Below are 22,447 nucleotides of genomic sequence, written 5' to 3'. Positions count from 1 at the left end.
AGTTACCAATTAAGTCATAGACGTGCGTGCATTTGGTGGAGCTCCCAACTGGCACGACTACCTAATAGTTAGGCCTTATCATCAGACGTCTGCAAGTTGCCCAAGCCATCCATGCTCTGGATTTCTAGAGAGCATAGCTTGCTTCACTCTCTGTCTCAGTGGTCTCTTTCCCCATTACTCAGCACAATGCTATCTATTGTGGTCATATGGTACTTAATGATAGAGAACTTGCAGGTACATTCCTCCTCTAAGTGTGTTGAACTACATTGAGCAAGAGTGACTTGCTACATTTCACAATGTTTATGTGTCAGAATATCTGCATCAGCCCATAATTTCAAAGTTGGTGCATCCCAAATATCAGACCAAGGTTAGATAAAAAGCTGTACACAGTTGGGAAATAGAGTCTCCTGACCAGAATCTGAAGGCTGCAATCTTGTTTAATGCAATACACAACAGTCTCCTATTAGGACAAATGGTGATATAAATGGAGTAACGAAATATCCATTAATTAGAGGAAAAATAATGGTGCTGCCATACCACTTCCTGAAATCCGTTCACCATGACCCAAGAGCCTCACATAAACGTCCCGATCCGTGTGATTGGCCATGCGAAGCTGTAGACTGTGTCGGGTGGTGATCTTCAACTGGCAGCGCATGGCATCCGGCCGCTCATCCAGCTCATCAAGAACCTCGTCTATTACTTCCCTATGCTCGCCCACAACTTCCATTACCACCTTTTAGCTTCTCTACCCCAGAGCTCCAACCCTAACCCTGCCTCACAATGACCTTCCGCTGTTCTCCAGTCCACTTTAATATAGGATCCCACGCTCTGGCTTTCCGATGAGGTTTAGCACTGTCTCACACACACACAAACACACACCCATACGCAGGGTCCAGCCAGCCCCCCTATATTCACAGGATGGCTGAGATGTCAGCAGTGTTAACAAAGACAGGGTATTAGGGACTGGATCATCCCAAATGCGGGATGGGGCTATTTTTACAACATTAGCCATGGCACATGGTGGTACAAATCTCAGTGGACAATTATGGAGACAAGGAACACTTGGGATGATTGCTGATAGGCCGCATACACACACACACACACATACACAACACATACACATACACATCAAAGCTCCAGACAAAAGCAGACAGAGCTCTGATATATCAAACCTGAGTGCCAAAAATGCATTATTTTATCAAAAGCTATTACACTGTGTTGAGTCACTGGTTTTGTCCAAATAGTGCCACAGCTTATTAGCTTATTGGTTGCAGATTAATTGAAGATGCAAAGGAAGCCTGCCAAAGGAAACCTGAGTTAGCCAAAATCAGTCATTATGTTCCAGGGCAAGTACAGAAGATCTCCACTGGTAATGTATACATTAAAACCTAAGCCAGAACCTGAAAGCTGTGACACTGCATTTTGTTCATCTCTACAATATCAGTCTGGCAACGCCTGCCATTGGAGGACGAAGTCTTTTGTACCTACAGGCCTCAGAACTGGCTCCACACATAAAGAAAATCTCTGAAGTGATCTTGTTAGCTTTCTGATTGTGTAGCATTTTCTTAAACATGAGTGAATAAGCAAATGTCTATGTGAGTTATGTTGTTATGCACAGTATTTTGGCAAATAGCTCCAACGGTTTGCCATAAATTTAAGCCCACATATCAGTTTTACATCTAAATGGCTTAACTTGACATGAAGCATTTACACTGATGTTCATGTTTCAAAGGCCTGCAGGGTACGCGATCCAATTCATCAGGGCGAGTAAGCCCTACACATCGCAGGGGCCTTAAGATCCCTCCATATCCCCAGAGTCTTTTTTGAAGTGGAGGACATGCGCAGACAGATAAAGTGTCAAGACAGGTCTTTGGAAATGAGCCTGGATTAAATGGCCTGTTTTGAAGGCACACATAAATTCTTGCTGAAGTGCTGAGGACAACCAAACTGCGACCAACAATACAGTCGCCTTATAACTAAAGTCTGAGTAAGTGATACGTAAATGTAATGTGCACATTTCATGAGAAATAGATGAATATACGTTGTTTAAAATAAATAAAAATGAATATATGCATTAAGCCTTGCGCCCGGTGATTCCGGGGTAGGCTCCGGACCTACTGCAACCTTGAACTGGATAAACAGTTAGACAATGAAAGAGTGAATTAATAATATATGCATTAATTAATGCACATTTAAAGCTACTTTTTTCCCTTCTAATCTTGAGAGGTGCAAGGTTTTCCTAAAAAGGCTTTTGAATATATGTGTAACAGTAATTTCTGAATAACAAAGCTAGCTAACAGTCATTATATAAACAAATGAATGTACCATTTAGCAGAGCTGGTATTTCCAGAGCATTTTTTGTTTTCACTTTGTTAGTACAGAATATGGGAAGCAGACTCCTCTGAGATTTGCACAATGCAAACATTACTTTAAGCAATGTCTAATGAAATCTTATTTAAAAGCATATCCCTTCACACCATATGTCTGGTCCCCGTAGGCTTACACATTCCTGTGCTATTTTTTGTCTCAGAGTGCACACACTTGGGCTTCTACTCTATATTAACCCTCTGAGAAAAACTCAACAAATCCAGTACTATGTTTATCTACCACTGTAGGTTCACATGAGGAGGTTGTTCAATACAATAATCGCACTGATTTATCTGTCCTATATTTTGGGAGTGTTTGCAAAGAATTGAGTACTACACTCATTCTGAACTGATGTCTGTTTTATCTTTTGTCGATTATTACATTGTTTTTCCCCTGAATATCTGCCTTAACTCTACATTAAAACCACGCTTATAGTCTTCAGTTAAATTTAGAATCTATTGTACTTTGTTGTGAGCAGCACGTACTCTTGAAGTTGCCTGTCAGCCTCTTGCTGGAGCATCCAGTTGAGCAGCTCTAAATTAGCATGTAGCTTAATATGCACACCCACTACAAGCCCAAGCACGGCTCTATTAATCAGAGCTAACGGGCCGTCCAGTGAGATAATCGTCCGGGTATTTTTAACTCTCTGATTGGTGTCTCTGCGGAGACTGGAGCATCAGCTGCTCAATTTCCACTGAGCCCCTGAGAGCAAAGCACCTCACACCTGTCAACACTCTGAGTGTGTGTTTATGTACTGTACACAAGAGAGCATATGTATGTAGAAGTTTGAGCTCATTTGCCATATTAGTAATAGGTGTTTTTTTCTGTAATATGTTACACAAGGTTGACTGTGTGAATTTATATGACACAATCTGGGAATAGATTTTCTCCCTTATTATAAGTAAAGTGCCCACCATGAGGTGAAGACAAAACTATGGACAAACATTTTGTATAATCTCCTACCAAAAGCACTGCCTATAGATTGGGCTTCTCTGGAATAGCTGAGCTGATGTGGTGTGGTGTGTATACCATTATCTGCCGAGGTGTCTCTGTGCTCTTTGGTTGAGCTCAGAGCTGGCAGTAGAGGCTCCATGTTCATTATGAGTTGTTTATGACTGAGGGAGTTATAGCTCCTGCTCTGACCCAACTGAGACCTGGAACAGCCAAAACAAACACAAAATAATCAGACGGTCGCACAACAAAACAATTATCAACACCAAACAATCAGGCCAACGCACAACATAAAATCATCAACAACTCAGCCCCAGACACAACAAACCAACCCCTTTCACCTGAGAAGAGAAACAAAGAAAGATCAGTCAAAGCCTGGGAGAGTCCAGAGTTTCAATCCTTTTCTTCAATGATTGTTTTTCACAATATAAAACAGACATAATATTGACACCTAGTGGCTGGGATATATCAACGTTTCTGTACACTATCGTGAATATTTTAGCTACATATTGGTGGTTAAAACAGATGTTAAGATTTAAAGTTTCAAAGACGGATATGAATACTCTCACTGACACCCTATAGTCAACCAGTAGAAAACATAGAACTGTAAATGATAGAGACACCTCAGTCATTGAATTAGTGAAATAACTGTAATCATCACTGTGTTTAAAACACAACCAGCTGTAAATAAAAAGCTGAAGCTCTGACCTCTGAACAGCCGGTGGGTCCCTCTGGATCTTTGAACTGGCTTCAATCACCTCTTTGGCCACACGGCCGCTGGAATCCATCCAAACACAGAAAAACCCATGTGCAACATTTAAAAAACTTTTATAGATTGAAACATGGTTAACTTTAATGTAAACTGATGAAACAAGATTGTATTTTCAGTTCATATGGAGGATTTGTGTTGGTCCAGTCATCACTGGCTGACAGAAATGCAATTAATAAAGTAATAATTATTTTAAATACCTACACTATATGCTACATTAAATAATTATGAGCAAAAGAGTGGAGAATGTTTCGATTTAGTTAAAATAATAACAATAATAATAATAATACAATTATTAGAGCAATGATCTCACCTGTAGCGAAATCTGGTCCCTTTGAAAAATATATTGCTGCTGGAGACAGTCTTAATCTGACTGGATTTTGCACATCTGTGTGGACGTTTGGGAAACAGGAATTAGGAAAGCCACAACGGTGCAGTAGGAGTCATGTCATTAGTGTTTTAAACACAATTAATTAATTAATTCATCACTTATTTAAGGTAATGATAAATGGCTCTTAAATTAAGTTGAAATATGTAAAACATGAATGTGTCTGTGTGTTGTTTTCAGTGAAATGCTAACTGTTCAAGGCTGATATTAGTGGACACACTGAGGCATGTTCACTCCATGGCATTTCAGCTATTAATTAAACAGCTTTAATCAGAAATGTGATCTTGCTTACACTCAGAATATGAAGCAACTAGATACCAGAGTGTGTTTATGTGTCTCTCTCTCTCTCTGTGTGTGTGTGTGTGTATTTGTAAATAAGATGAACACCAAGAGGGGAGAGAGAACGAGAGAGTGTAAAATAGTTGTGAGGGAAACAATGAGAGACACTATACATTTTATAGACACTATACAATTGTTATAAATAGAGGTATACCAAAACATTAAATCATATAAGTGAAAATTATGTGACAAGATATGACAAGACAAATTTAAACATTTAAGTCTTAGGAAGAGTTAATGGACAAGTTAACCATGAAAATCTAAACATGGTGTTTGGTTAGTACTAAAGTATCATAAAATTAATAATAACAAAATGAGTGCGCTGGTATTAGTACGCTAAAAAATTCAGCACCAGGAAAAAACTTTTGCCATTGCATTTGATTAAAAAAATATTTTGGTCTGGACTCAACACTGTCATTAACCTGAGTGGACTTATTTGTTGTTATAAATATTGCAACGCCAATACTACATTATTAAACAATATTTATCTATCTATTCACAATATTTTGTGAAGGCCTACTGTACACAAATAACACATGGAGAGTTATAGTTGCTCTCACTTGTAAAATGCCTGATTTTCCACAGCACATTTCCAAAGGTGTTTACAGGCTGCTGGTGTGGAGGTGTGGAATGTCAAAACAAGTTTCTTCTGCAGAGAGAAAAAAGATGAAAACATGAAGCATTTGCACAATGACAAAAAGGAAATGGCAAAAAGGGAGGGAGACTGGGAGAGTAAGAAGAAAAAGGACTATTTTTTAAGATATGGCAAGGAGGTCAATAAACTACACTGTGATGGAATCTGATGAGAGCTGAACAAAGCGCTTAACCTAAATTTTTGTTGAGAGAGAGAGAGCAAGAGGGATGACAGAGAGAGAGAGAGAGAGAGAGAGAGCAAGAGGGATGACAAAGAGAGCAAGAGGGATGACAGAGAGAGAGAGAGAAATGGGTGCTGGAATGACAAGTGTTGAGTGTTATTTACTGGAAGCTCAAAAGCTTTTATGGGAAGGAGGAGTAGAATGTGAGAGTGTGATCAATACTGCAGTACAAAGCAGTGCACCCTCAATAAGACTTGGTGACTGTATGACTAATACCTAATTTTATATATTTCACACAGTTAATAAAAATTTAATTTACAAAACTGATGTACTGTCAAAACTACCCAATTACTGTTGTGTTTAATGGGCACAAATTAACACACATTTTTAATGCCATTAGCAAAATTCCCTAGTTTGACCTTTCAAAATATCCTTAGTATAGTTAGCATGAGCGGTAGCATGAACATTTAATTTCCAACTCAGACAGGGATCCTTGCAATAATAGCCCCCGAGCAAGTCATCTAATGCAACATTAGCCGCTGTAACATGATTAGAATGTGTAAGTCACTTCAGATACGGCGTATGGCAAAAGAAATAGCCGTCCAGGCTGCAGCCCAGCTAAAACTAAGGTTTTAGTGACTGCGATGCACTTTTGTCCATTTATGTGTCAGTTAAATTCGTCGTGCAGATCCAAAATTTAATAAGCAAAGTGCAGACATCAGATATGTCTTATCTCGTGGCTGTGGCTCTCAGATTCCATACTTGGAACAGACTGCCAAAGAAAAATTATACACTTAGTGATTAATAGTCAAATATTTTTGACTAGATGTGTTAGCTGAGGGAACGTTTGCAGATTTATTTATTTATTTATTTATATATTACTTATAGATATTGTTACATGTCTGTGTTAGTCAGGGCTAATCAGACAATCAGATCAGACTCTACCCAACTCAGTTTCACAGAGAAACCATAGAGGATCTAATGGTCCCTGAGGACCTCAGTCTTGATCCTACTGAAAGTACATTGAAACAGCAATGTTGAGCAGAGCCGGTCAAAACTGGGTGATATTATATGTGCAAATGTTTGCAGGTGTCTCTTATAATTAGTAAATACAGCTTTTGTTAAGAGGCATCCATACGTACACGTACATTAAGATGTCGAATCTACAATTGATTTAATATCCATAGAAAACTGGATGTTCTGGGACAGGTGCATATTAGCTAAAATGGACATAATCCCCACCATCCTGGGATCTGAAGCAGAAGAACTGAATTTTCTGAAGTGATGGAGCATTACCCAGTACTGCTGGGATAAATTAGAGGGATTCTAACTTGTTTGATCCAGACCTAATCATCTAACATCAGTATCGAACCTCATAAATGCTCTGTGGATATGCGGAATGCTATCAAATCCTTACAAAAATGTACCAACATCTAGAGTATAATTTTACAAGATTAAATTGATTAAATTGGACAGAGATGATATGCTGTTAATGAGGCAAAGGAGGAAAAATGAATTTAATTCCCTATATTTCACATTTGCCCTTGTAGTGTAGCTTAATGTCTTCTTCAATGAGATGCTAAAAAGGTATTCAGTGCACACCTGCACTGAACTGAATAGGGGTTAACCCGGTGCATGGATTGGATAATACATTCTGGAGGATATAAGAGTGATATATGTTATACATTAAGTGTGACAGGACAGTGGTGAGTCTAAGTATTGGACCATGCATGTGTGCCACACTGATAAGAGGTAAGTATATGTGCTGGATTAGCCTAGGCTCAGCATGGGCTCTGGAAGAGCTGAAAAATGGAACTGTCAAGAGAATTTGTTCCATTACCCACTTACGTTGTGTAATATGAGACAGAGGATCGATAAATGTATGTCTAAGCAGCAGCCTGAAGCCCCACAGAAATCAATAGCGACTTCCACGCAGCTTAGCATTAGAGCATAGCCCTCAGCAAAACACCAGTGGGAGATTTCGGTGGGATTCCAGGCCTAGCACATTTGGTTTTAGTTGGGATTTAGCCAGTTACAAGGTGAATCCCTATATCAATGTATAAACCTAATCTTCTGTAAGGCATGTCTAGTACAAGTGCAGCTCAAGTGAGTGAAAAAATCTTATACAATACTAATCTACTAGATATGGTCTGGTACATGTATAGTCAAATTAACTACAACTATCAACATTCCTATCTTTTTAATATAGTTTTATGAATGTTTAATATTGTTAATTATTACTGTGTTAAATGCCTTGCACTCAACATTTTCATGTAGGCTCCGGACCAACCACGAACCCGTTCAGAGCGAAGAAGTTACAGATGCTGACTGAATGACTTATTTATTTGTCTTAAATTCTACTTTAAGACAAATACATTTGTACACCATTTTCCATATCAAGAAAGGTGCTGTTGTCCTGGAGATGTGAATTGTTTTCAGAGCAGGAGGTTCTCACTACTATGAATTCACACCTCATTGCTCGCTAGCAGCTCAACACATAGGCAAAACATTTTAAACACAGAGAGAGCCCAACATTATCCTAAACAATTTGATAATAGAATTATGCAAAAACCAAGTTGTTGTATGAAGTGATGAGAAGGGTTGTGTTAATAGGTCAGCTATTGTTCAGACTTTGTATAGTGATCATTCTCCATATTTTGGGGGAAAATCTGTGTAACACAATAAGGCATACATGTATGTGTGTTAACATACACACACATGTATGAACACTTTCAGCACTCACACATTATCTGTTCCAATGTGTGTGTTTTTACATGCAGTTACATGTGGAGAAAAAGCATAGCAAGAGTATACAGAAATGAAAGGGATACTCCAGTGTTTTCCGGCTGACTTGTGATGGGCAGGCACTTCCATGTCATTCTAAAAAACATATATATTTTTAAAAATAGTAGACATTGGTAGGTGCAGTGTTTTTATTTTTTTATTTTTTTAAAGTTCTATTATTGAAATGATTGTTTTTGGTAATCGAATTGTTTCTAAAAATGTAAGGACAATTAAAGAGCAGGAAACTTATGAAATGATCAAGAAATATCTTATACAGCTGATCAAGTCAGGTTCAGATACAAACGGAGCAACTAGAACAGCTCTAGTCTTTTATGAGAAAGGAGAAATTGAGGTATTTCATGCACGATATTTCATAATATCATCAAAGGATTCTGAGCCTATTTTATTAGTATTGCTGATAATGTCCCAACATTTTCAGAGTAAGTTTTTTTAAAAAGGTAATTGAAAAATGCTGAAGTATTCCTTTTATACACTCAGTCACACTCCTTATAAAATTATAAGCGTAGATTATAAGGTCAATTCCTAGGTTCACAGGGATGGAGAACACACTGGCTCCATTATGTAGCTGTAGAATCCTTCAGAGAACTTTTTCAGATTAAGAAACACTTTAGTTTAATGCCCAACATCACTGTCATCTGCAAAACTTTGAACACCTATAGTCTAATAACATGCTGCGCTGATATTAAATGGGAAACAAAGTACAAACAAACCAAAGTTTAATTTAAAACTTCAACATTCTGAACATTGGGACAATATCCAGTTGTATGTTAACTTTCCCTGCACTGGACATGTCTTCATTTTTTACACAGAAAATTACAACACAAAGTTACAAATTGCTATTTAACATGTAAAAAATCATAAAAATCATAAATGCAATACCAAGTGTTGCAGTAATTCAAAATTACATTTGGTACTATTGAAATTACAAAATTGTTTTATTTAAAAAAATGTAACGATGTAGTTGTATTTAATAGCATTGCAAAAAATGATAATAAAAAGACTTCTGTTCTTAAATGACCATTTCACTTGTAGATGGCTGTGAAACTCACCAGTTGGGCATAACAAATAAAGTGTGTTTTAAATTGCGGAGAATGAGAGCCATGTAAGGAAAGTGTGGAGTATTGAAATAGTGGATTTTATGAGTTTGTTACATGTTTAAAGGCTTTTAACCAGTATATATAGGTGCTACATAAAGGTAATGTTCATGACATGTGCGTTTACTCACCAGCAATGGAAAAGTACACAGAGAAAAGAAGACAGAAGCACATGTAAAACTGGATTTTAAGTAGCAAGACACAAACAGAATGATGAGCATGACAAGCTGAACATATCTCAAATATTCACATGTTTTTAGAAAGATAACCATTTTATATGACTTGCATGAAATGATAAAATGAAACTAAAAAATGTGGTTATTTTATGTCAGGAGTCACATTCATACAAACATTTCATCAGTAGTTATAAATGGGAAAAAAACTTGTTTATAAATAGTTTACATGTATCATTGTTAATCCTATTACTGTGTGACTTTTTCAGCATCAGAATTAAAGCAGAAAATATATCTGTCCCAAATTTATGCAGAAGTCTCAAAAACTGAGTGTAATATTTTTTTCAGTGTGTGTGCGTTGTTATTAGGCTCCACTCACTATAACAGCTTTCAACCTTTTCAGAAGACTTGCCTTCACAGGGGTATTGCAGGGGTATTGTTCTATTCCTCCCAAGTTCAATTTTGCACTTTCAGCTTCTCATGATCCAAATAATATTTACAAAATTAGGTATATCATTCCCCTATCCATATCTCAGGTGTTCAGTTTCTGTTTTACCGATTTATGGTCTGGCGTGTTTTCAAGAGTTGTAGTCCAGTTTTCTTTGAATCATTTTGAAATTATACTATTCAAGTCTGCTGTAGATAACGTTTATTGCGAGAGCACATCTGTAACTCTACTGGTTTTAGGACTGTAAGAATGGAAGATTTAAATTGAAGGTTTTTGTAATTTTAGTTAAATATATGTTCTTTTCTGAGGCTGAAAAAAAGCTTCTATATTAATTAGCTTTAGAACAAAACAGTGGTCGCTGATTTCTGTACAGTATTGTATGTAGTAACAGGACTGTGTTTTGGCTGTTGTGTGTCTCATTGGAAAAAAAAGTGGTGTATAAAACTTTGCAAGTGACATTGAAAAGGCAAACTCGTGTAACTTACCTCTCTCTGTACTCCAATCACGTAAAATGTTTTCCCTTCAAACTTAAATTTGCTGACATCAGCCCTGAGAGAGTGAGAGATCACTGGATTTAGTGTTATGGCATTCTGGTAAAAGATTGAGTTCATGACTCTCATTATGTTTTTCCTCTCAGTCTTATAGTAGCATGAGGTTTAGGCTTGGTGTGGTCTGTAGAAAGTTGGTTTGATGTCCCTAAATCTAAATCTCCTTCCTTTCTGATGCATGTCATAATATTTTAAAGGAATATTTTGCCCAAAAAATGCTAATTGTGGTATTTACAACAATGTCAAATGCTACATGCCATTGTTTACTGCTTATATTGGCTACATTTACCATTTTCAAGATGACATATCCCTGTAAATAAAGTTAAGGAATAGAGAGAGAGATAAAAAAAAAAGTGGGAAGCTGAAGACAGTGAGAATGAGATAAGCAGGACACATTTAAAAGATGCCACAAACATGGGTACCATTTTAGCAAGTGGATCCGCTTGTTTCCCTGGAAAACCATGAACCCCCGGGCAGTGAATCCCAGAAATGCCGTTGCCCCTGTGAAGTCCTGTAGTAGGGAATAAACATCAAGCCATCAGTTGGATTCATGTGCTGTATCCTATGCTTTATTTGCTGAAATAATACTTTTTTCTTCTCTCAGATAAAATTGAAACCACATTTAAATTTGAAGCCGCCCATTAGCCATCCATCCATTCATTACCTGTAACCGCTTATCCAATTCAGGGTCACGGTGGGTCCAGAGCCTACTTGGAATCATTGGGTGCAAGGCAGGAATACACCCTGGAGGGGGCGCCAGTCCTTCACAGAGCAACACACACTCACACACACATTCACTCACACACTCACACTTTTGAGTTGCCAATCAACCTACCAACTTGTGTTTTTGGACTGTGGGAGGAAACCATAGCACACAGAGGAAACCCATGTGGACACGGGGAGAACACACCAACTCCTCACAGACAGTCACCCGGAGGAAACCCACGCAGACACAGGGAGAACACACCAACTCCTCACAGACAGTCACCCGGAGGAAACCCACGCGGACACGGGGAGAACACACCAACTCCTCACAGACAGTCACCCGGCGGAAACCCACGCAGACACAGGGAGAGCACACCACACTCCTCACAGACAGTCACCCGGAGCGGGAATCGAACCCACAACCTCCAGGTCCCTGGAGCTGTGTGACTGCAACACTACCTGCTGTGCCACAGTCCAGTCCTCATTAGTCATTACTGAGTAAAAATAACATACATATATAAGCAAGACATCTGAAATTATTGGAAGCTGTAAGAAATACTGTTTTATAGTAAATGAACGACAAACTGTATCATACAAGAATATGTTACACACAGTACAAATAAGCTACATAGCAGTCAATTAGGTTTTGATTTCACAAAACAAGTGCCCTTCATGAGCCCTAACAATTATTTCCACATAAACCTTGGGGGAAATCTAGGCTCATGTGGTTTCAGCGAGAGACAACTTTGTTATCTCTAAAATTACTCCATAATTAGCCTCCGTAAAGCTCTACCAAGTTCAGGCCAACCTCCCCAATAAGCCATGGATCCAACTAAACCCCCTAGGTTCTGCTGGGACTTGAAATTAAAATGGATCCCAGGCACCAAGGCCTAAGCTGAAAGTTAGATTGGTTTGAATATGCATGAGAAATCAGATTTGCCACCGGGTCTGAGTGCTGAGATTGGACTTATCCCAGACTCTGTGTCATTATCAGGAACACACACTACTGCACAATCAAAGCCACACACGTTGATCTTGATGCAATAAGGCAACTTGCTCAACAAGGCCACAGCCTCAAATGCACATTACAAACAGCGTGGTGCAACAGAGCTCCTTTAAAACAAGAAAGGAGTTCAATTTAGGGCACAGTGTGTACAGTATCTAAATAAAAAAAACCAGAATGGAACAGTTGGGAGCCACCGCACAGTTTCCAGAAGTCAGTGAGAGGGGTACACAGCCATGAGCAGTGAGTAATAGTGCTCCAGTGGAGTAATAGTGCTCCAACCAATTTTTGGGATTAGTTAAGAGTAGCTTCTTCAATCAAAGTCTGATCATCTAATGTCTGCTTTAATGAGCTTGTGGCTGAATGCCATCAACTTCAAATTCAATACAAACCGCCTGACTGCACTGACTGCCATCTTGCAGTGTTTGTGGAACAGAGGAGAGACAGACCGACATTATGGGGAGATGGGGAGAGAGAGGGGGGTAACTCTTCTGCAGGTGTTGCCCAAGTTCTACTTTATCAGCGTTATTGTGCCCTCTTAGTCTGGGTCACACTTTCTCGTCTCTTTGGTTTGTCTCCTTATAAATATAGTAACAGTACAGATAGAATATATTGTAGATAAAAATAGCATAGAAACCAATATAGTCTGTACCTTGCAGGGATGTGGATCCACCCCATATGTGTCCAGTGTATGAGCTCTCTGAAGCAGATTCAGTTCAGCCAAGGCTGGACACTGACCCCTACAGAGTGACAGAACAGAGCAAGAATAAAAGAAAGCCAATACTAGAAGTACTAGAGGATCCAGATTATAATAACTTACACTACACCCTCATATCTGATACTAATACATCATCACACATTATAGAGCAGCTGATATAAAAACATTTTTACGGGGCTGTAGTATTTTAAAAGAGCAATCAGTCATGTAATCCAAAGATTAAGCCTAAAATTATGATACCACCATTACAGTGACAGGAATGTGTCAGAGATTCTGTGTTAAACCTCTTATAAGCATGGATGTCCCCATGTGGGAGACCCTCTCTGTGGAGTATAAACTGGTTCAGTCAGGGACGACAAAGCAGTTTTGTTTTTCATTGAATGTGAAGTTAACTTAATAGAAAAAACAATTACAAAAAAATAATAATAATAAAAAAAATTAAATAAAAATGTCACTAATTATGTTAGCTACTTCCTGGTTGTAAAAATGGCTGATTGCTCTTTTAATAGTGTCTAATTGAATAATAAACATTGCTGTGAATATTTTATTTTATTTATTTATTTATCTTTATTTATCTTTTTGATTAAACAGAATTGAAAGTGTACAATGTTTTTTTATTTTTTTAACAAAAACCCAACATGTCATTTGACCAAACTTTTGCATACAACTGTAACAAGATGCCATAACATTTGCAGGCTAAAATAATTATTACATTATCCTCACCTCAGCTCATTGTGGTGAATCTCCATGATCTTCCTCTCCAGTTTGAGGCTCTGTTTGGGGAAGAGTTTGAAGTCGCTGATGTAGTCGGCAGGGTGCTCATCTGCATCAAAGTCTCCAAGCTCAGCTGGAAAAAATGAGTGTTGGCCATCATTAACCAGTGTTCAATGTTAATTCCAGTCTATGGCGTTCATCCATTTATGTACTAGGTCAAAACTTAATATTCATTTCATGTCTCTTAGTGTTGTATCTTTTCTGTCCTGTGTATAATTAACACAAATGTATGTATCTAAAGATAGAGAGTTCAAGGCCTCTAGAACTCTCTGTTCCAACATGTTATGTGACATAAAATGAGGAAGGCATTTGCGCTAGGTCAGACATGACTCACAAACCCAGTAATGGCTTGTTAAATGTCTCACCTCATGTTCATGGCACCTTGCTGTAATACACTTTTACAGTGGAATGCTAAAGTTATGCGATGAGATTATTGTCTAATCTTTTGACAAGCATTGCTAATGACGGAAAAACATAACCAATGCACAGAAATAGCATTAGCATAAGGTTACCCTGTCCAATCCCAAACATGGGGGTAAAATCACTCTTCTATGGGCTGTGGAACAGTGGAACTGCATTCTGTGGAGTGATGGAGCTCTATCCAATACATCTGAGATGGGTTTGAAGGATTCCATGGTCCAGAAATAATGGTTTAACATCAGTACCAATATGTAGTGTAAAGCTTTCATTGAAGAGCAGAGGCTATTACTGAAGAAAATGGGGGCAAAACTTCTGTTAATATGTTCCCACTGGTTGTCATCCGTTGCTACGTAAGCATTTTTTGTTGAAGGAATCCTCTAAAGTAATTTTGGCCACATTAAGCAATATCGTAGCATTGCTACATACTTTATTCATGATTGCTAGCCATGCTAGTGGTTTTTTGCTGCAGTGTTGTAGCATTTTGGTCATGTTAAAGTAATGTTATATCATTGCTAAGCATTGCCTTTCATTTAATTTTGGAATGAAAGGCTTTAAACAGTGTTGTTACATTGTTAGTCACATTAGAGCAATGTTGTAGCATTGCTAAGCACATCAGGCACTGCTAGCCATACTGACTCACTGTTGTAGCTACATTCCTAAGTTCTCCACTCAACTTGAAGGAATATTTAATGCAATGTCATTAAATCATTTGGCACACAATTCCCTGCTATACATGCTAGACGTTTTGGTTTATGGACTCCTTTTCATGCATCCCTGTCACTAATAATGATGTAGCTTCACCTTGAACTATGCAGGCGCCAAGGTATGCAGCATCTGCAAACGGACACAGGAGCCTGCCATGATACAGGTCTCTCTTCAGCTGCAGGTACAACAGGTATCTGACAAGAAAGAGAAACAGTGTAATAAATAAAGCCACTGCAGAAGGTGTTCAGACTAAAAAAGACAAACTGCTCACAGTACATTTTAGTTCTAATACATGAAACAAAATCATCAAACAAACAACTCAGGCTTCCATAGCGACCAGGTCTACTGTAAAAAAGCTGTTGCCATGAGAACCCTACCCCACGAACCGGTTACCATGGTGACCTGTCCTTGGCCCAATTGGGGAAATACATCAGCACTGTTGACTCACATTCTGTACCGCTAAATTAACTCCATTGCGCTATAACAAATGCTCTGGCTCTGTCATACTGACACGGGTGACATTCAGCTTATTGATTTTCATTGACGTTTAGTCACTTACAGGACAAATATTCACTCTGGCATTTTTTGTTTTTGTTACTGGCCGACAAATGAGTCCAAACCTAAACATATTTGGAAATGTGAAAAACATAATTTTATGATACATTTGATATTTTTTTACAGTTATGAATACAGTTCATGTTCACTAATACTATACTATGCAGTGGAATGCAGTGCTACCTTTGTAAACATTAACAATATAATATAAAAAAAAACACAATTTTACATTTTGAAATTATATTATTCGATATTTTGTAAAAACACATTTTGAAGGCAATGGTGTGTACTATTGGTTTATTTGAGTCTGAAATGCCCTGAGTCTGTCTAGTTTTAAGTATTAACACCTAGAAATCTTGGAGACAATCAGCCAATTTGTCCATTTTAAGCTTGTAATTTTTTGTTTTTGTTTTAATCAGTTATTTATTAATCAATTAATCTGCTAATATTTTATGATTGTGAGAGAACAACCTTAGGCTGTACCTTATCCTGTATCTTGTATATGGCACAGAGTCCCTGTGTGTCTTTTATTCTTCAGCCTTTTCCTCTACTGTTCCACTAGTTCTACATATGAAATATTGAAGAGAAGGAACGAAGCAGAGCTGTTTTCTGTGTCTTAGGGGCTTTTAAAAGCATGGAACATAACCTTTGCCTCAGTAAAGCTGCTGTAACTGCTCTACAGAATGTCCAACACTTAAACTTCCACCCAGACAACAACCCACACATCCACACACAGCGCACTGACCAACACACTGGACCCGCAGCCTGACAGAGAGAGAGAGAGAGAGAGAGAGAGAGACTAATCTTCACAGCTCAGATGGTGAACACACATCTCAGGGCATGCTGAGAGAGCATCACTCACACACTCAAAACACACACACACACAAATTCTACACACTAACTGAGTATGTGTTGGTAAATTATTATTAAACTAAATCGATGGTTTATATTTGAGTCTCCAAAATCAATTGCAAAGAGAAATAAATGAAAACTTCCATTTCACCCTCTTAGATATTGATCAGAGTTCCAAGAGCTGATACATTACAATAAAGAAAAACACAGATTTAAAATACAATGAAGTACTTTCTGGCCAGCGTACCCATCCTGCCCTAGCCAAGCTTTCAAGTAAACAGCACTCTCATTTCCAAGTCGTCTACTCTGGGAAAAGTCTTTTGATCATTACTAAAGTGATATTATGTGGACCTTTATATTTGTAGTTCGGTTCTGTTGTAAATTATCCATTGTTTTATTATGGTCCTGGTTCACTTACTGTTTAGACTTTGAAACTAAGTAATTTGTCTTATTTGATGGCAATAAGTGTGATAATGTCACCCTGGACAGGACACCAATCCCTCGTTTTAACACAGTCACTCACACACTCTGGCATTTTTTACACCGCCAATCCACCTACAAACACATGTTTCTGGATGGTGGTAGGAAACTACAGTGCCATTTTCTAATTCAGTAAGTTCTTTATGGATGTTAAAATCACAGGTGTATGACATGAATAAAACTGAACTAACGAGACGTCATTAGACCGCTTCAATATGGGAACACTATAAGGAGAATACTAATTGCCAATTGTTGTACATTGACTATCGGTCACTTCTACTGGCTAGCAATGTGCTGAGTGACAGATGTGGAGGAAGGAGGACCCTCCAACCCATCAAGAAGAATCAAGGCCAATTATGCGCTATTGAACTCGCCGTCTCTTGACGATACTGAACGCTGAGACATTGCGCACTGCTTGGGAGCATGTGTCAGTGTTGTCCTTATAGTTTTGTTACCTTGTCAATTCCTCTTTGATCTTAATGGGCTCCTGGGGGTAGAACTTCACCCGAAAGCACATGGTATATGGCTGCTGACCTGAGAAAGAGAGCGAGCGAGAGAGAGAGAGAGAAAGAAGAAGGAACATTGAGCATAAGCCAATAAAAGTGAGACAGATTATGCTGAGAGCAATAAGTGGGGGCATGACTGGGAATAAAGTGAGACTAAAATGATTAAATTAAGCCAAGACTGTCATAAACAGATGAAGAAAATCCCTCTAGTGGAAACAAAGTTTTGAAAGAGAGAGTAAAATATATAGTGCCTCAATAGCCACTGCAAGTCTGTACACATTCATGCCTCTTTCATAGATACAGATCTCTCTCTCTCTCTCTCTCTCTCACACACACACACACTCCATCATCCCTACGTCACACACATTCACACACACCTCAGTCCCATTCACACACTGCCATTAATTAAGCTCCAGCTCTGCTGTCTTTGCTCTTCCTGTCCATCTCTCCATCTGCCTCTCTCTCTCCATCCCACACTGCTTACACTTCACACTCTAAAAGCATTCATATTTAGCCAGAGATTGAGTAATGTGTTTATAAGGACTGGGAATGTATATTTATCATGTGCCTATGATATACACATATGGAATATGAAGTTACATGTTACATTAAGAAAAAACTTCTACACTATACTCTGTGTACCACACTTTCATGCTCTGTGTACTATACTTTCTTTCTCTGTGTATTATACTCTGTGCTATCTTACTTTGAACTATACTCTCTGTGTACTACACCCCCATGCTATGTGTACTATAATTTCTTTCTCTGTGTATTATACTCTGTACTATCTTACTCTGAACTATACTCTCTGTGCACTACACTCTCATGCTCTGTGTACTATACTTTCGTTCTCTGTGTATTATACTCTGTGCTATCTTACTTTGAACTATACTCTCTGTGTACTACACACCCCATGCTCTGTGTACTATACTTTCTTTCTCTGTGTATTATACTCTGTGCTATCTTACTTTGAACTATACTCTCTGTGTACTACACCCCCATGCTCTGTGTACTATACTTTCTTTCTCTGTGTATTATACTCTGTACTATCTTACTCTGAACTATACTCTCTGTGCACTACACTCTCATGCTCTGTGTACTATACTCTTTCTCTGTGTAGTATACTCTGTACGATCTTACTATGAACTAAATTCTGTGTACTGAACTCTTTTGCTCTGTGAACTATACTCTGCACTATACTATCTTGCTCTGTGAACTATACTTTTTCTCTGTGTACTATATTCTCCTACTCTGTGTACTATACTCTCTTACTTTTCTGTATTATAATACACTCTCTTACTCAGTAATATATTCTATTACTGTCTAATGCGTGTGCTTTGATCCATACACTACATTCTATTTTTTGCATACTATGTTCCATTACTGTACTATAACGGTATATTATACAGCTGCATGTACTACATCCTACTGTTCTTACTGTTCAGTGTACCACTTTGTATATTTCTCTGTTTTACTGTATGTAAATACATTTATTACATTCTTTTACTCAGTGTGCTACATTTGATAGTTATGTGTAGCACATTCTATTATTCCTAATACTAATAACATAATAATAATAATATTTACTTCTACATTCTTTAAATTCAGTGTACAAAATTCTGTTATTCCATGTTCTGTGATTTAATCTATTTGTGTACAATACTTTCTTACGGCAAAACTTACATTTCATCTGTTTGACCACAGGCTTGCTGGGGTCCAGCCAGTGCTGTGTAACAAAGGACAAAAGAGAACAGAGACAGAGTGAAATCCTGAGCATGTGTCATTTCATACACTACTGAAACTCAAACTTGTGTCTTTTTGTAGTGAGCTGTCAGATACAATACTACTGCTCCCATTCCCTCTAATGCATATGCGCATTAATATTACAACATAAATGGACGTAAATTATTCAGCACACCACTGAGAGATTTTCTGCTCGACTGAGAAAACACTGTCGTACAAACGGAAGTACAAACGCAGGGTTGTTGTCATGGTAACATTACGCAGAACTTCAGAAATGGGTACGGGGTTCTGACATGAAGTTTGAGAGCTTGCAGAGACCCACTGCGATAACTCCATTAAAAGCTCCCCTAATAGAGTTTACGAGGGCATTAATAACTCAGTGGTGAAGTCTTCCTTATGGTGTTTACTGTACACCAAACTAATTACATCAGACAAGGACTTATTTTTCAGAATGTGTTCATGACTACAACAAGTGTATGGAAATGGTGCTTATAGATACAGCATCTGATTCTTAGAAGCATCTGCTTAAAGCTTCCACTTAATCGCAACTTTATGGGTCTACTCTGTACACTGTATCTCAACTATATATTCACACAGATACAGTATAATACCCACAGTGAGGTCAGGTACTGAGGTTTGATGATAGGTTCTCACAAGGATCACAAACACCACTCAAACTATTCACAAAGATATTGGATGGTGCGCCTTCACTCCAGAGAATGCGGTTTTAGTGTTCTACAGCCCAGTGCTAATGGCTTTATAAATCTCTAGCCCATGTTTGGTATTGAGCATGGTGACTGCAGGTACAACAATTGGTGCGTTGTTGTATATATGTGTGTGCGTGTGTGTGTGTATGTGAGTATACCCTCTGCTTTTCTGGGTCCACATATCTGATGCCAAAGTAGTCCTTCTCCAGTAGACTGTAGTGGTTGCATACATGGTCCAGCAGAAACTGCCCTTTTGTGTCTCTCTGTGGGGAACAAAAACCAGATACAGAACTATTAGTATCCACAGTAGAAATTATATTATAGTTTGGTCACAAGGCACACTAAGGTGGAAAATAATCTACAGTCAGGACTGGCTTTTGCCCATCAGAGTTTGACTGGATCATTGTTGTCAGTGAACCAAGACTACGAGAACAAGGCCATTTATTTGATATCCCTTCATACAGTAACTGTTGTATCTAAACTAATAAGTGTTGTCCTTTAGTTCCAGCTTCATTCTGCTGACGTAGAAGGCTGTTCCCACTTCAGGGCACAGCCTGGAACAGCCCTCACACCCATAGGCCGTTGAATTTTGCTGTTGCAGTATTGATGCTAACCTGCTAACCTGTGACCCTGAACTGCCAAATGGAGCCAGAAAATTAGCTAATGCCATCATTCACATAACACTGCACTCACCATCGACCTAAGAACATAAGAACACTGTCCTTGTGTTTCTCAGCCTTTACAGAGAGTAATGATATTATCAGACTCATTCACATGCAGAGAATATAGCAACGTTTGAATTTAAAGACCTGATGATGCTAACAAGAGCTATGGGGCATGAAACAGATTTACACCTAAAAGAGTGCTCATGTATGCACTTTGTAGTGTGAGGTATGGTGTGCCATTTGCTGTCGGAAGTGGGCATATGAAAAACTATGCAGAAGGAGAATATGAATTTTTTATTTGAGCTTTAGCTTTAGCATGTCTGTCATTGAATCATTAACCATGCTAATACAATAAGTGTCCGTCCTTACAGTTTACCTGTGTAAAATGTATTTATTCACAATTTCCTTTAAACTTTAGTCAGTTAACATCAGACATTCTGTTGCATTACAGAACATAAAGAATGGTTTTGTAATGATTTGATGCCATGCAGTCACAAGATCAATGAGACACTGATTTAGATGCCATTAAAACTCATCCCAAATGTATTGGAGGATACTCCATCATTCAAGAGAACGGAATTCCACTGTCCACTGGCTTTATACCCCTCTTTTAAGATTACTTTTTGTATAATTGTTTACGTTTTCTGTTTATATGAACACAAAATTTTCTGCACTTCGGTTGTGTGGTGGATTTAGATGCTACATTATTGTTTTATACAAAATCAGAACCTTGGTAAGTTACAGTTTACAAAATAAGCAAATGTTTATTGATTTTTTTTTTTAATGTTTGTTACATTTGTAGTAAAACAACAATTTTTAATAAATATAACCATGTAATACTATTCATATATATTAAATATATTTAATTTACTATAATTAATATTAGTATAACATTGACTTTGTTTCAATAGTGTGTTCTTGAAATTAATAAAAGTATTTTTCAGCGTTTGAGAATATCGTTATTGCCAAAAATACCCTGAAATATTGTGATATTATTTTAGGGTCATATCGCCCACCCCTAGTGTTCACACAATTTTGGACATAAAATGTTGTATGACATAATTTGTATCATTGTCTATGGCATGTATGGCATTAATGTAATAGAAGCATTGATCTCTAATGGGTATCTGCACGGTTTATAGACTGAATTTAATTTTCAGGTTTACTGACATCAGTGATAATCCTCTATCATTCCAGTTATCACTTTCCTCTCTCTCTTACCCTCTCCTTCACTTCATCATCATCATCCTCACTCTGTATGTGTTGGAATCTAGGACCAAGGCATCCATGTCCCAGTTAAATCTTCCTGCCTTAATTAATACACACATGCCATATCAATTATGAGGGCCTTGGCCAAATTGAAGGAGCAAAGGCAGAAGCCGTCTCTTAATTAGGGTGTGTGTGTGTTGTGTGTGTGGTGAAGTGGAGCAGCAAGTGGAACCTGTTAATGTCCCAGTCATTAACAGGACGGGGGGGCGGGGGGTGGGGGGGTGTGTTAATTAAGAGAAACTATATATATATATATATATATATATATATATATATATATATATATGTGTGTGTGTGTGTGTGTGTGTCTGAGAGATAGAGATAAAGGGAGAGAGAGAGAGAGAGAGAGAGAGAGAGAAGGTGGGGGAGGCTGGAAGTGATATTGATTTTGCTGACACTGAAATGGGTGTGGTATGACAGGCCTGCAATTAAAACAGGAAGGGTGGGGAAGAACTGAGACAGATGACAGAGATGAAGCATAAAGGAAATGTGAGGCTGGTGGAAACAGATGAGAATTATGTTTTTGAAAAAACTGAGCTAAATTGTTAAAACAGAAGAGCAACACAAACCGTGTACTGGCCACTTTTAGTCCATGGGGTTTATTCAGACTGGACAGTGAAATGAAATGTAGTGAACAAGTGGAGAACG

The 22,447-nt window shown here is 38.1% G+C and overlaps 1 protein-coding gene across 1 annotated transcript in view; it reads right to left on the bottom strand.

Moving 5' to 3' along the window:
• Positions 1-22,447, bottom strand: part of frmd3 (FERM domain containing 3) — a 42,187-nt gene that overhangs the window by 4,738 nt on the left and 15,002 nt on the right. Inside the window, exons 2-13 of the mRNA XM_066643129.1 lie at positions 20,024-20,128; positions 19,099-19,141; positions 17,365-17,443; positions 15,119-15,216; positions 13,847-13,970; positions 13,058-13,145; positions 11,120-11,208; positions 10,635-10,698; positions 5,375-5,463; positions 4,401-4,475; positions 4,027-4,095; positions 3,397-3,521 (exon numbers count right to left, since the gene is read on the bottom strand). Coding sequence (XP_066499226.1) covers positions 3,397-3,521; positions 4,027-4,095; positions 4,401-4,475; positions 5,375-5,463; positions 10,635-10,698; positions 11,120-11,208; positions 13,058-13,145; positions 13,847-13,970; positions 15,119-15,216; positions 17,365-17,443; positions 19,099-19,141; positions 20,024-20,128 — 1,048 coding nt within the window. The remainder of the gene's footprint in view (positions 1-3,396; positions 3,522-4,026; positions 4,096-4,400; positions 4,476-5,374; positions 5,464-10,634; positions 10,699-11,119; positions 11,209-13,057; positions 13,146-13,846; positions 13,971-15,118; positions 15,217-17,364; positions 17,444-19,098; positions 19,142-20,023; positions 20,129-22,447) is intronic.

The sequence above is a fragment of the Hoplias malabaricus genome, chromosome 14 (genome assembly GCF_029633855.1).
Source record: "Hoplias malabaricus isolate fHopMal1 chromosome 14, fHopMal1.hap1, whole genome shotgun sequence".
NCBI lineage: Eukaryota > Metazoa > Chordata > Actinopteri > Characiformes > Erythrinidae > Hoplias > Hoplias malabaricus.
This window is presented reverse-complemented; position numbering and strand designations above follow the sequence as displayed.